This window comes from Hyperoodon ampullatus (genome assembly GCF_949752795.1).
Source record: "Hyperoodon ampullatus genome assembly, chromosome: 15".
Taxonomy (NCBI): domain Eukaryota; kingdom Metazoa; phylum Chordata; class Mammalia; order Artiodactyla; family Ziphiidae; genus Hyperoodon; species Hyperoodon ampullatus.
In genome coordinates, this window is record NC_136928.1 from 28,713,642 (window position 1) to 28,729,765 (window position 16,124).

The 16,124-nt window shown below is 39.9% G+C and overlaps 1 protein-coding gene across 1 annotated transcript; it reads right to left on the reverse strand.

Moving 5' to 3' along the window:
* Nucleotides 1-10,965: 10,965 nt before the first annotated feature.
* LOC307064121 (ras-related protein Rab-11A-like) lies at nucleotides 10,966-11,700 on the reverse strand (the record flags this gene model as incomplete). The annotated part of the gene is made up of 1 exon (XM_079720610.1): nucleotides 10,966-11,700. The coding sequence occupies one exon, from the start codon at nucleotides 11,698-11,700 to the stop codon at nucleotides 11,050-11,052; it is 651 nt and encodes a 216-aa protein (XP_079576736.1). The 3' UTR covers nucleotides 10,966-11,049.
* Between the last annotated feature and the right edge of the window lie 4,424 nt (nucleotides 11,701-16,124).

Genomic DNA, 16,124 nt, shown 5'->3' on the forward strand with positions numbered 1-16,124 from the left:
TAAAATGCAAACTCCCCTTTAAGTGGTGATATTAAAGTATTCTTATCAGCAAGCTGGACGAGCTGATTTTATGGGGTGGCCGCTGGGTAGAGTCAGGCTGTCCAGCCCTGACAGAGGGGCAACCATACAACCTAGTGGTAAGCCTGCTAGGCCAGGGATAGAAGATCTGTTTTCCATGCTGTTATTCATTGAACGTACCCTGCACAGGTATGTTCAAATCTTAACCCTGGCTACCTCAGAATATTTGGAAATAGATTCATTGCAGATAAAGCTATACTCCATATTGGAGTAGGGTGGGCCTTTACTCCAATATGATTGGTGTCCTTTTAAAAAGAAGATGTGAAGATAGGAGGGGAGAATGCCATGTGAGGACATAAAGACACCCAGATACCAAGAGAAGACAGCCATGTGAAGGCAGAGGCAGAAATTGGAGTCAGGCTGTCACAAGCCAAGGAACTCCTGGGGCTACCAGAAGCTGGAAGAGGTAAGGAAGGATACCCTCTAGAGCCTTTGGAGGGAGTGTGGCCATGCCCACACCTTGATTTTTGTACTTCTAGCCTCCAGAACCATGATAGAATACATGTCTGTTGCTTAATGCCACCTGGTTCATGGAACTTTGTTACAGCAGCCCTAGGAAACTAACACACACACCTACTCCAGTATCTGACTCACCAAGTGACCTGAACAAATGTTGGCTCCTATCAGAGATTCTGGAAAATGAGATGGTAGGATTCTTCCAGCTCAACAACATTTAAGGGTTATTCTAAGGTTAGGAAGGCAGTTCATTCATTCAGCTAATTATCTTTGAGTATGTTCTGTGCCAAGCTTGGGGTGGTGAGCAGGACACTGCTCTCAGGGAGGTATGTCCTTGTCTCTCAAAGGGAGGATGAGACTATTAGAAAGGACTGGACATGGGCTAAAGCCAGGAGGAGGCTGGGCCCCTCAAAGTCCCCAGACCAGGTCCCAAGGAGCTGGAAGGCCACAGGTGGACTTCTGAACCAGCAATGCAAGGGGAGAGGGAAATTAAAGATTTCCCAAGAGGTCAGAAAGGAAATTAGCTACATGGTAAATTAACATGGTTGATGTTTAGGAAGGTGTTGCATTTCAGTGTTATCCGCAAATTCCTAAAATTATAGTTGTACACTTCTTGCTTGTGATCACTTTTTTTATTCTCCTAGATATTTTGTTCTTTGAAATAGCGGGTCGGCCAAAAATTTCATTTGGGTTTTTCTGTGCCATCTTAGGGAAAACCCCAAATGGACTTTTTGGCCAATGCAGTAACAGCTCACTTTAAGAAACATATAACTACAGAAAAACAAGACGTGTGTTTTGGGGCAGGGGAGGGGGATCATTGTTCTTTTCTAAGCCTTACCGTTGGGCCAGGGAAGCCAGAAAAAGATCCACAACATACAGAGGCCTCCACAAGACTGGAAAGCAAAAATGCTAGGAGAAATTAATGCTTTTTAAATTAATTTTTGCTATAACAGTGCACATAGTTTCAGACATCAACTTGAACTAAATTATTTATAAGAAAATATGATTCCCTGTTCTATCTTTTGCCCATGTTCCCCTCCCCAGAGGCCACCGCAGTCAACTGCCATTTTCCTGGGTTTGCCTCATCTCCATGTTTCTAAAGAACAAGTATATGCTATTATCTTTTTCCTTACCAATTTTAGATACTGTCTACTGACTTCCTATTATGCTGGATGAGATTCTAGTTCTCTTACACCACCATCCCCATCCCTCTGTTTCCTGTTCCCCCTCCTCCCCATGAAGTTAGATTATAGCTCTTAGATCAATATTCACTACTTACATAATATGCTTAGACAAATATTATTCACAGCTGAGCATTGTAATGCACTATGATTATATTTCCTTTCTTAGTTTTTGTTTTATCTTCAGTTAATAATTGCCTTGGTTTTTTATTTACTTAGTTGTTTTTTTTTTTTTTGTACTTAATCGCTAACTCACCCCATAACTTCCAAAAGTCTCTCAGAACATTTTTCTAGAAGGCCAACAAGTAACAAAGTCAGGCAACCTAATTGTTCCTTTCTTTCTTTTTTTCTGTTGAAGCCATCCCTCATGAAGACCTGCTTTCACCTGTCTGGGCTGTTTGCTCTCTAGGCTGGCTGGATAGCTGTCTTCCCGGGCCTGAATTCTCTTTGCTGTCATCCTTGGAATTATTTTGCCTCTCTTTTTGAATTGGATCCTTTATTTCTTTCATGTTTTCCTCTTTTTAGTTTAATACCTTGTTTGAATGGAATAGATGCTCCAGTAGTCTCATCAGGTTAAAAATGTGGCCCAGCAGTGGAGGGTACAGTGATGGCCATTTTCATCATGACTGTCCTTTGAGTAACACTTCTCCAGTCTGGACAATTGCCATATACCTATTCCACAGACATCACTCTGGGATCCTTCATCATATTCCTGGTGATCCCTTTCATTTCTTTTCTGGGTTGAAATTCATTTTTTCAATCCCGTGGACTCTTTCTTGCTTTATTCCCAATAGCTTCCAATGGCTTCCTAAGAAAGGGTACACGGTAAGTAGCGTTTCTGAGACATTACATGTCTAAAAATGTCTTTATTATGTCTGTCCTCATACTTCATTGATTGTTAGCTGACTATAGAATTCTAGGTTAGAAATAATTAATTTTTCTAGGTTGGAAAAAATTTTAAATTATTTTTCATAATTTGTGGGGCATCGCTCCACTGCCTTCTTGTTTCCAGCATTGCAGTTGAGAAATCCAAAGCCATTCAGATTCTTCATCATTTTAATGTGGTATAGTTTTTCTCTCTGGAAGCTTATAGGATGTTCTCTTTGTCCTCAGCGTTCTGAAATCACACGGTGATGTGGTTTTTTTCATGGGTTTACAGGGCTCTCACTGGGCACTTTGAATCTGGAAAGTTATGTTCTTCAGTTCTAAGAAATTTTCTTAAACTGTTGTTGATGATCTATTCCTCTCAGCCTTCTCTGTCTGCTTTTGAAATTCCATTTGGTCAGATTTTGGGTCTCCTGTACTTACCCTCTAATGTTCTTATGTTGTCTCTCCTAATTTCCATTTCTCTGTCTCTTTGTTTCATTTTCCAGGAGATTTGTTCCCATTTAGCTTCAGTTCTTCTACTGAGTTCCTAGTTTCTGCCATTATGTTTTAATTTTCAAGAGTTTTTTTATTTTTTTAATTCTAAAAATGACACATTGTTCTTGTTTCATTGATGCAATCTCTTCTATTCTCTAGGCATATTACTGATAGCTTTATGAAAGTAGTTTTCTTCTATCTTACATTTACTCTGTTTCCTTTAGATTACTTTCCACTATTTATTTGGGCCTCTTTAGAGAACTTTCTCAGTGTCTGACAAGCATTGGCTATCTGCTCTTGACTAATATCTGGGTCCAAAAAGCTGTCTCAAAGTTCTGAGTGTGTGAAGGCCTTGATACATTAGAGCTTCCCCCTCAGAGTAATCTGAAAGGTTGTGTACTGGGAACCTCCAACTTAGGCCCTTTTCTCTTAGGTTGGTCAGATTTCCCAGATTTCCCAAGAAGAATCTTCTCTCCCCACTGAAGTGGAGGGTACTGGATGCTGACGTTTCAGGAGATGAGTGGGGGTAGTGGGCTGGTGGTCTCAGCATTCAGTTGTATGTGCCTGCTTTACATCCCTGTTTTCTGTGCGGTACTCAAGCCTGTGTTTTCCCTCTTTATAGAAAAACCTCTCATCTTGTACTGGGATGGGAAAAGGGCAGTGTGGAGTAAAGAGGGAATCTAATCATTTGTCAACAGCTTTCACCTCTTGTTTCTTATTGGGGCCTCCTCTCTACCCCCTGTTCTGGAGGTGTCCAATGCTGTCCATTTCTGAAACCTTTGAGGATTCTGTGGGATAGATCAAGTTGGTTTTTCACTTCCTCTACAGATTACTTAAGATTCAGCTTTATCAACTCTGCTAATTCTGTTACCACTCACCCTTCTGATTTCCACCTTCAAAAATTTTGTAGCTGTTGTCTCCTTGTTTTCCCTGTCATTGTAATTTTATGTTTTTGTTTTGTTTTCAAATTTCCTCACTGGGGAGAAAACTTAGACATATATTCAATCAGGCATCTTAACCCAGAAGCTCTAAAAGCTAATTTTCCAAACCCAATGATAGCAACATTTATTGATTATTTATTGTTATCCCAGCAGTCTTCTAATTACTTTACAGATACTAATCATTTAATCCTTGAACCAACCCTAAGAGATAAGTACTATCATTATCAAATGGGGAAATTTAGGCAAAGAGAAGTTATGTAAAACCTCCCAATCAGTAAGTGGTAGAGCTGGGATTCAAGTCCAGAAATTCGGCTCCACATCTGAACATTGTCTTGCCTAAGGAATGTTACTATTTTTCTCTCTTACTCTTAGCCCTGGTTATCAGAAGACAAAGAGGGATCTGGTTGGGATTCCCTTCAATAGCTCTTTTCTGGTTAAATGACATCTTGGTTCACTCTGTCTGTTATGTCTCAGGCACTGTGCGTAATTCTCATTTAATCCTTACAGCATTCTTATGTGGGCACATTATACAGATGAGAACATTGGGGCACAGAGATACTAAGTAACTTGCTGAAGTCTCTCGTAGTAACTGGAAGAGCCAAGATTCAAATTCAAGTCCATATGGCTTCAAAGCTAAGGAGGGTTCTGGGGTGTGCTCAGAATTTTGGAAGTTGTCTGTCAAAAATGAGAAACTAGAGCATATGCCGTAACTCCCTTCCCACATGTACAAATAGTTAAAAAATAAATATTTATGATTCATTATTTTGGTTTCCTTCTTCAAGGACTGCAATTATGTGCATGTTGGATCTCTTTTGTCTGCATCTCATGTCTCCAATTTTCTCTCTAATCCTTTTTAACTTTTTAATATTTTATTTAATGTTGCTTGATTTTCTCATTTCAATATTTTTTGTCTCTCATTTGTTTTCCACGGTGCTTATTTTCTTTCATTTAAATCATGGTTTCATCTATTTCTTTCACTTCTTTCTTGAGTTCTGTCAGTTCACTTTTCATCTCCTTCTATTGTTTCATCATCTTTTCCCCAAGCTCTTGCATCTCTTCTTTGTCCTCTTACTTTCTGGAGATTATTGCCTTATTGCATATTTTTGAAATTCATGGTGAAATATTTGTGTCAAAATTTTCATCTGCTCTATGATGACATTTACAGGCTCTTCATCTGTCATTTGTTTTTCCTGTTTCCTTCTTCCTCTTTTCTTCTAGCATTTTTGTAGAGAGTCTATGCTGCTTAGTTTTAAATTACTCATCATTGAAGGAGGTGAGTTTTTCCTGGACTAGCTATTGAATGAGATTCATGTGTTAGTGGGGCCAAGGTCATGTCCCAGACTAACTGGAATTTGTGTGTGTATACTTGTTTAGCTCTTATTCTTCCCAGCTAATTAAGAAGGGTGACTGAGCTATATATTTTTCTGTTTGTTTTAATGTAAAAGTTATTTTTTCCCCCTTACTGCCAAAGAGATAGACCACTTTCTGTAATTATGGTTTACCAATGTGATTTCTTATTCCATCTTCTTTGAATTTTGGAATGAAACTAGATTCAAGGAAGCTTCTCCTGACAGCTAGAGTACTTCTTAAACATGTTTAGAAAAAGGAGATTTTGGGTTTGCCTGTCAAGTGTGCCTCTCATCTTTAAGAAGAGTGCTTTTGCTGCTTTCCTGAGAGCTGTGGCCATGGCGCCTTCTCCATGAAGCATCCTTTCTCTGTACAACCTCCCCCCTCCAAACTCTGTTTATGCCAGCCCTTTCACCTATTGTATGGACCAGGGTTTTAGCTGCCTCTAAGTTTCTCTTAAAATGGCATTTGTATTTTTTTTTTCATTCTCCTATTGCTTTCTGATACATTCCAGGGAGAGGGGGAAAAGTGACCTTGAACAACCATCTTCAAACCAGACTTCCTCTCTAATTGTTTTCTCAGGCGTGTTGCACAACTTCATATTGACTGAGCTGTGGTTAGGTCTGCCACTTATATCTCATGTCCTGCTCATTCTGATTTTTTCTATTTTCCTTTTTACCCTTGTTGCTTCTGGCTTTTCTTCAAGAAGTATGTGTAGGAGGTAAACTTTCTGGGTCCATTGAGAAATAGAGTCCAGGATGGGATTAAATGTACCTGCATGATGAAAATTAGAGAAGCAGTTGGGTAAGTTCTGGAGACCATGATGCAGGTTGGACCTGAGTGATGTTGGACCTGTCTCCCAGAAACATCCTCAGTATCTCTGCTACATTCAGTAATTGACTGATAAATGTGTCAATGGATTTGAGGCACAAAAGTGGAGACCACATCACCTGTACTCCCCATAATCAGAGATCTACAAGGTGTATTCTCATGGCAGCCACACTTCATATGCTGCCACATTTTATGTCAGCCTGACATTTGATGGACATTCTAGCAGTATATAGAATTTTACATTCAAATGATTTTCCCTTAGAACTTTGAAGGAAATAGATCCATTGTCTTCTAGAATCCAGTGTTGATGAGAAATCTGATGTCAATCTGACTACTGATTTTTTAAATAGATTTTTATTGGAGTATAATTGCTACACAATACTGTGTTAGTTTCTGTTGTACACCAAAGTGAATCAGCCATATGCATACATATGTCCCCATATCCCCTCCCTCTTGAGCCTCCCTCCCATCCTGCCTATCCTACCCCTCTAGGTCATCGCAAAGCACCAAGCTGATCTCCCTGTGCTATGCTGTGGCTTCCCACTAGCTAACTATTTTACATTTGGTAGTGTATATATGTTGATGCTACTCTCACTTTGCCCCAGCTTGCCCCTCCCACCCCATGTCCTCAAGTCCATTCTCTATGACTACATCTTTATTCCTGCCCTGCAACTAGGTTCATCAGTACCATTTTTTTTCAGATTCCATATATATGTGTTAGAATATGGTATTTGTTTTTCTCTTTCTGACTTACTTCACTCTGTATGACAGACACTAGGTCCATCCACCTCACTACAAATAACTCAATTTTGTGCCTTTTTATGGCTGAGTAATATTCCATTGTATATAAGTGCCACATCTTCTTTATCCATTCATCTGTTGATGGACATTTAGGTTGCTTCCATGTCCTGGCTATTGTAAATAGTGCTGCAATGAACATTGTGGTACATGTCTCTTTTTGAATTATGGTTTTCTCAGGGCATATGCCCAATAGTGGGATTGCTGAGTCAAATGGTAGTTCTATTTTTAGCTTTTTCAGGAACCTCCATACTGCTTTCCATAGTGGTTGTATCAATTTACATTCCCGCCAACAGCGCGGGAGGGTTCCCTCTTCACCATGCCCTTTCCAGCATTTATTGCTTCTAGATTTTTTGATAATAGCCATTCTGACCAGTGTGAGGTGTTACTTCATTGTAGTTTTGATTTGCATTTCTCTAATAATTAGTGATGTTGAACATCTTTTCATGTGCTTCTTGGCCATCTGCATGTCTTCATTGGTGAAATGTCTATTTAGGTTTTCTGCCCATATTTTAATTGGATTGTTTGTTTTTTGATATTGAGCTCCATGAGCTGTTTGTATATTTTGGAGATTAATCCTTTGTCTGTTGTTTCATTTGCAAATATTTTCTCCCATTCTGAGGGTTGTCTTTTTGTCTTTTTATGGTTTCTTTTGCTGTGCAAAAGCTTTTAAGTTTAATTAAGTCCCATTTGTTTATTTTTGATTTTATTTCCGTTACTCTAGGAGGTGGGTCAAAAAAGATCTTCCTGTGGTTTATGTCAAAGAGTGTTTTTCCTAGGTTTTCCTCTAAGAGTTTTATAGTGTCTCGTTTTACATTTAGATCTTTGATCCATTTGGAGTTTATTTTTGTGTATGGTGTTAGGTGGTGTTCTAATTTCATTCTTTTACATGTAGCTGTCCAGTTTTCCCAGCACCACTTATTGAAGAGGCTGTTCTTTCTCCATTGTATGTTCTTGCCTCCCTTGTCATAAATTAGGTGACCATATGTGCGTGGATTTATCTCTGGGCTTTCTATCCAGTACCATTGATCTATATCTGTTTTTGTGCCAGTACCATACTGTCTTGATTACTGTAGCTTTGTGGTATAGTTTGAAGTCAGAGAGCCTGATCTTTACAACTCTGTTTTTCTTTCTCAGGATTGCTTTGGCTATTTGGGGTCTTTTATATTTCCATATGAATTGTAAAATTTTTGTTCTAATTATGTGAAGAATGCCATTGGTAGTTTGATAGGGATTGCATTGAATCTGTAGATTGCTTTGGGTAGTATAGTCATTTTCACAATATTGATTCTTCCAATCCAAGAACATGGTATATTTCTCCATCTGTGTATGTCATATTTGATTTCTTTCATCAGTGTTTTATAGTTTTCTGAGTATAAGTCTTTCGCCTCCTTAGGCAGGTTTATTCCTAGGTATTTTATTATTTTTGTTGCAATGGTAAATGGGACTGTTTCTTTGATTTCTCTTTCTGATTTTTCATTGTTGGTGTACAGGAATGCCAGAGATTGCTGGGCATTAATTTTGTATCCTTCAACCTTTCCAAATTCATTGATTAGTTCTAGTAGTTTTCTGGTGGCATCTTTAGGATTTTCTATGTATAGTATCATGTCATCTGCAAACAGTGACAGTTTTACATCTTCTTTTCAATTTGTATTCCTTTTATTTCTTTTTCTTCTCTGATTGCCTTGGCTAGGACTTCCAAAACTATGTTGAATAAGAGTGGCAAGAGTGGACATCCTTGTCTTGTTCCTGATCTTTGTGGAAATGCTTTCAGTTTTTCACCTTTGAGTATGATGCTTACTGTGGGTTTGTCGTATATGGCCTTTATTGTGTTGAGGTAGGTTCCCTCTATGCCCATTTTCTAGAGAGTTTTTCTCATAAATGGGTATTGAATTTCGTCAAAAGCTTTTTCTGCATTTATTGAAATTATCATATGGTTTTTATTCCTTAATTTGTTAATGTGGTGTATCACATTGATTGATTTGTGTATATTGAAGACCCTTTGCATCCCTGGGATAAGTCCCACTTGATCATGGTGTATGATCCTTTTAATGTGTTGTTGGATTCTGTTTGCTAGTATTTTGTTCAGGATTTTTGCATCTGTGTTCATCAGTGATATTGTTCTGTAATTTTCTTTTTTGTGATTTTTTTTCTGGTTTTTGTATCAGGGTGATGGTGGCTTCATAGAATGAATTTGGGAGTGTTTCTCCCTCTGTAATTTTTTGGAAGAGTTTGACAAGGATCAGTGTTAGCTCTTCTCTAAATGTTTAATAGAATTTGCCTGTGAAGCCATCTGGTCCTGGACTTTTGTTTGTTGGAATATTTTAAATTATGGTTTCAGTTTCATTACTTGTGATAGGTCTGTTTATATTTTCTAATTTGTCCTGGTTCAGTCTTGGAAAATTGTACCTTTCCAAGAATTTGTCCATTTCTTTTTTTTTTTGAATAGTCCCCCTATAACTGTTTATTAGAATGTGAATATATTCCAAATCAATAACTAAAAAAAAAATCAAGTTACAGAGCATGCATAAAATACAAAGTAGCGATTTACAAATAGATAGTAGTATCTTCATAACCAATACACCAAAATAATAAAACGGCTACAGAGAAAAACTAAATTGACTAATCACAGCAATGCCTTCCGTGCGCCCCACACGTCATGAGCACCGCAAAAGACAGAAGATTAACTATGAAACATAGTAATCTATGCAAGCCCACACACATGTATATTTTGGGGATATTCCACCATCCTGAATATCACTTTAGTTGACACAACTTGTAGAACACTTCAGAGTTAAGTGCTCAATACTATCCACAAGAAAACAAAACTAAATATTAGTGTGCACATTTCTGAATGAGAAATGAGTTGCTCCATTGATTTCAATAATGTAGTGGAAGAAAACTTTCAGGTTTGTACAATGCCTAAATGCATTCTATTTAACTCAAGGTACTATTTCATCTTGCATACTAAAAGAATACATGCCTTTAAGTGGTACCACTTGAGCAGAAATTAACCTCTCACTGTATTCTTTAGACATACTGAAACCAGATATTTAACTGGACTATATTCCATAATATACTGCAAAACTCAAAAATCAGCATTGTTAAAATAATTTTCCATGCCTGCTGGTGGATATGGTGAGAAAACTAGGTTGCATTTCATTTACTGGAAGGTTTTAAGACAAAATTAACACTTCACCATTGGATACTAAGAGCATTAAACCAGTTATTGCCTGAGCAATAAAATGCCACACAATCTACTGCTGGGAAATTAGAGAAGCTAAATGACTTGGGCTGCCTGATTACTGTAACAGAGGCACCTCATATGGAATTCCACCAGTCTCTCCAGTTCCCAGCCTGCCAGGCAGCACTGTTTAACATATGGCCCCATAGCCATACTGCTACTGAAATCATCACAGTCTTTTGTGTTTATTAAGATAATTATTATCCAGAAAAAAGTGCCCCCCTCTCTGATCAACTTTGATGTTTACAAAAATTAAAAAACAAAATTTACTAAACTACATAACCCTATTAAGGCATGTTAGAAATTGACTTCCAGAATAATGGAAAATTTTCAAGCTCTCAAAATTCTGCTATGTTTATAGGGCAATTCTTAGATTTATGGAAATATACACTGCACTGAGAGAAGAGTATATTAATTGTAAACTGCTCTGTGGCAAAATGATAGCTTATTTCTACAGTCTTCTTAATTTGATTTAATCAAGACCAACAGATCTGAGCTTCAAGGGATCAAGTTATATTATGTCCTACAGTGACAGCTTCCATGATGAAAAGTAAACAATAATTGAGGAATCCAAACATTCAGTTTATTAAACTAAGGCTAGTGAAGCCATAGCATGAAAACAAAGCTGCAGTCATTCGGGACAAGTGGATGATTTTATAAAGCTAAAATCAAAAGACTTAAGACATGGAAAAATTCATAAGTATGAGGAAGTAATAAAACACAAAAATGACCACAAGAATTACAAATATATTTAAGTCTCAGACCTGGGAACTGGACTATACACAGCCTTCTAGGGGAGAAGAGAAACGCCTTATATGTTCTGACAGCACTGCACCTTTGGCTTGTTTTCAGCGGTTGGTGGAACATGAATAGGAACCACATTGTTGCTTGGAGACATGTCATTTTCACGTCTGACTGACATTTGCTTCTGGGAAACAATGCGGTATATCTCTGTCAAGATCGTCTGAAAAGCAGCTTCTACATTTGTAGAGTCTAGAGCAGATGTCTCAATGAATGACAAACCAATCTTTTCTGCAAAAGCTCTTGCTTCATCTGTAGGAACTGCCCTGAGATGGCGCAAATCACTCTTATTGCCCACAAGCATGATAACAATGTTACTATCGGCATGATCTCTCAGTTCTTTCAGCCATCGCTCTACATTTTCATACGTGAGATGTTTAGCAATGTCATAAACCAATAAGGCACCTACAGCTCCACGATAGTATGCTGATGTTATAGCTCGGTATCGCTCTTGCCCTGCCGTGTCCCATATCTGTGCTTTTATTGTTTTCCCATCAACCTGGATGCTTCTTGTTGCAAACTCTACTCCAATGGTGCTCTTGCTTTCAAGATTAAACTCATTTCGAGTAAATCGAGACAGGAGATTACTCTTTCCAACACCAGAATCTCCGATAAGGACAACTTTGAAGAGGTAGTCGTACTCGTCGTCGCGGGTGCCCATTGCGCGGCCGAGAAGCGAAGGGGCGGGAGCAGCAGTGGTACCAGTGGGACCAGGGGGCGTCGCTGCAGGGGTAAACCGAGCGCCGAGCTTCAGCAGCCGGACCCGGTAAAGAACCCCTCCCTGCCGCTCTGTCCATTTCTTCATGGTTGTCCATTTTATTGGCATATAGTTGTTTGTAGTAGTAATAATCCTTTGTATTTCTGTGGTGTCAGTTGTGATTATTCTTTTTTCATTTCTAGTTTTATTGATTTGTTTCCTCTCCCTTTTTTTCTTGATGAGTCTGGCTAAGGGTTTATCAATTTTGTTTATCTTCTCAAAGAACCAGCTTTTAGTTTTATTGATCTTTGCTATTGTTTTCTTCATTTTATTTCATTTATTTCTGCTCTTTTATGATTTCTTTCCTTCTACTGACTTTGGGTTTTCTTTGTTCTTCTTTATCTAGTTGTTTTAAGTGTAAGGTTACATTGTTTATTTGAGATTTTTCTTGTTTCTTGAGGTGAGTTTGAACTGCTAAAATCTTCCCTCTTAGAACTGCTATTGTTACGTCCCACAGGTTTTGCGCTGTCACGTTTCCATTGTCATTTGTTTCTATGTATTTTTTAATTTCTCCTTTGATTTTTTCAGTGATCTCTTGGTTATTTAGTAGCACACTGTTTAGCCTCCGTGTATTTGCATTTTTACTGTTTTTTTTTTCCTACAGTTGATTTCCAATCTCATAGCATTGTGGTCAGAATAGATGATTGATATGATTTCAATTTTGCTAAATTTTCTGAGGCTTGATTTGTGACCTAAGATGTGATCTGTCTTGGAGAATGTTCCGTGTGCACTTGAGAAGAAAGTGTATTCTGCCACTTTTGCATGGAATGTTCTATAAATATCAATTAAGTCTATCTGGTCTATTGTGTCATTTAAAGCTTGTGTTTCCTTATTTATTTTCTGTTTGGACTATCTGTCCATCAGTGTAAGTGGCGTGTTAACATCCCCTACTATTATTGTGTTACTCTCGATTTCTCATTTCATGGTTGCCAGCATTTTCCTTATATATTGAGGTGCTCCTATGTTGGGTGCATAAACGTTTATAAGTGGGATTGTGTTCCTGTCTTAGTTGTTGTTTGGCCTGAGGCTTCCAACGCTGGAGTTCGTAGGCTGTTGGGTAGAGGTGGGTCTTGGTGCTGAGATGAGGACCTCCATGAGATCTCACTCCAGTGAATATGCCCTGGGGTCTGAGGTTCTCTGTTAGTCCAGTTGTTCCAACACATAGTTCTCACTGCAGGAGCTTTGGCCTGACCACTGGCTCGTGAACCAAGATCCCACAAGCTGTGTGGGGTGGCAAAAAAAAAAAAAAAGAGAAAACAATAACAAAGTAAAAAATAAAATTAGACTAGGAAACTAACAGATATGTTAGAAAGAATATAAAAATAAAAATATAGATGAATTAACAACCAGAAGGTACAACAGTACCACAAGAGTAAAAAAGAGGACAGAAAGGAGAGAAAAAAACAGAAAACGGGGAAAAGGCCTTGGCTGTGGAGGGTGGGGCCTAAGCAAGGGCGAGGTTTGGGCAGTTGGCGGGGCCTATGCTTAGGACCCACAGGGCTAGAAAAGGCCCTGGGGGCTTTGGGGGGGTGGGGCTTAGACTCAAGGAGCAGAAGGGGCCGAGGCATGTCCCCCACTCCTGGTCTCAGAGGGCTTGGGACCTCACCTGGGAGCCCAGCAGGCTTCCTGGGCTCAAGTGGGTGGGGCAAGTGCTCTCCTCTCCTCTCCTCTCCTGCCCCTCCTGTCCCGGAGGGCCCCTGTACTTGCCTCTCCTGTTCTCCCCTCGGCCTTCTTCCTCTGCCCCCAGGACCAATGCAGCCGCGGGGAGGGTGGGACCTTGGAGGGCAGGCGACTGGCCTGGGAGTTCAGCAGGCTCCCCAGGCCGGAGTGGGTGGAGCAATCGCCCTCCCCTCCTCTCCTGCTCCTCCCAGAGGGCCCCTCCCGCCTACCTCTCCTGATATCCCCAGCCTCAGGGGTGCTAATGCTGTCTGGCCTCCACTTCTCCTCCCCACTCTGTCCCCCAACATCCTACCCATTCACTTGGTTCCTCCCATCTCCTTGGGCATCAGGGTCCCCCACCAGCGGCCGGCACCCTCCCTAGTTGTGGGGAGATGCTAACTCGGTGTCGTCCCACACTGCCATCTTGACTCTGCCTTCCTGACTACTGATTTTTAAAGAACATCTCTTTGCTTCCAGCTCACGTTCTCTCTCTCCCCTCCACCCCAGCTTCCCTTCCCCTCTGCCTCTCTCTGCTTTAAGATATACCCTATCCTCAGTATGTAGAAATGTGTTAAAGACGTGTGGCTGTCAATGCTATGTGAATTTTTAAAATCTGAAAACTGTGTTTCTTTGGAGCCCTGGGCAAGTGTTTTTCTATTATTTGTTTGATCCACTGTCTCTGTTTTATCTATGGAACTTCTGTTAGATAATTGATTTTCTGGATTGATACTTTAAATTCTTTTTTCTCTCTTTGCCTTATGCTCTGGGAAATTTCTTTGATTTTTATCTTCCAATTATTCTATTAATTTTTTCAAATTAATTTTCTGATTGTTCTTTTGTAATAGCTTCCAGCTCCTTTTTTAAAAAAATATTTATTTATGTATTTATTTGTCTGTGCCGGGTCTTAGTTGCCACAGGCGGGATCTTCATTGCTGCATGTGAGATCTTTATTGTGGCATGTGGAATCTTCAGTTGCGGCATGTGGGATCTAGTTCCCTGACCAGGGATCAAACCCAGGTCCCCTGCATTGGGAGTGTGGATTCTTAGCCACTGGACCACCAGAGAAGTCCCCCTTCTCTTGTATCCATAGCCATACAACATCTCAAAATCTCTGGGGATTTTAATTAGAGGGTTCTTTGGTCTTTACATTTTCTTCTGTTCACTGAATTTCCTGTTGCTTTTGGAGTGATTTGTTCTGTTTGTATATCTTTGTCATTTCATGCTGGGGTATTTGTCTTCTATCTGATGATTGTCAATTCCTACTTAATAATGGAGAATGGTGTTGATTTTTCTCCAGAGCTGCTATGGGTTTTCTTGCTGATTTAGGCGTGTGGCTGTTTTTCTCCCTAGGTCTCTCCCAGGAATGGGTATGCTGACTGGCAGCTCCATAGTGTTGGCAGGACTCAGCTGCAGGCACGCTGCTCTTTTGGATTAGCATGGCGATGGCTAGACCTAAGCTGGGGTCCCCCAAATGTTTAAGTGGAGGGCTGGACTAGCTGCTGCTGGGACCCACCCTGGGAGTCCCCTTTGGCCCCAGTAAGTAAGTTCAATATCTTTAGAGAAGAGCCTGTAGTTTGGGACCTGAAGGAACATGTGGGGCTTCCTACAATCTATCTCTTAGCAATCAAGCTGAAAAGGGGAAGTGAGAGGGGCCCACTTTGAATTAACCCTTTCATTTTGGGACCCTCCTTCTCACCCCTGACCTCTATCATGCCAGCTGTGTCCTATTCCTAACCCTTTGGGGTTTCTTAGGGCCATTGGCTTTGTCCTTTGCTGCTGTTTCCTCCTGAATATTCTGGGATACTTTGTTTCACCCTGTTGATCCATCAAGTATCTGACAGTCTCCTTTCATTTACAAGCAATTTGTGAAACCTCTCACCTACCAATGGTCCCTTTCCCACTTTCTTCTATATATTATAGAAGAGTTTACTCACTATCATTTCACTGGGGTCTCAGGTAGGAAGGAAACAAATTGTGTGCTCAGCCTGCCAATTTGAACTTTAAAATCCCCCTGCCTCCTCACCTGGTCCACAGTAAGGAAAGAATTGGAATGCCTCCTAATTCACTTTAGGAATGCACGTGCTCTACTAAGGCCACTACCTACTCCACTGCTTTCTCAGGTGGAGGCAGTTTTCTCTCACCTCCTTGTGTCACTGAGCCTGGTGTTGCAGCTACTAGACTGACCTTTCCTCCCCATTAATAGCCTGTCATTAGATTATATCACCCGCTACCCTCTTTTGGCAGTTGTCGACCACCTGCTAGTCATTTCCAATATCCAGCATCTCAGTTCCCTGACCTGGTCTCTCTCAGTGATCACACTCTCCAACGTGCCTCAGTTACTCACCTGACCTCGTCATTACCAATAATGTCAGTTTCAAGCATCCACTCTTTGACTGCCATCTAAATTTTCAGTTTACTTCTTCTGGCACTCAAACTCCAATAATTCTTATCAGATCTTCCAGTCCATTGATCCTATTACCTTTTCACTACTCCTTGTGGTCTTATTGACCCAGTCCTATAATCCCTTTCTTAAAACTCCCTCACCCTCTTTCTCTTCACACACATCCCCCTTATCTGTGGTTTCGCTTTCCATGGTTTTGTTATTCAGTCAGCTGCAGTTTAAAGATATTAAAAATCCCAGAAATAAACAATTCATAAGTTTTAAATTG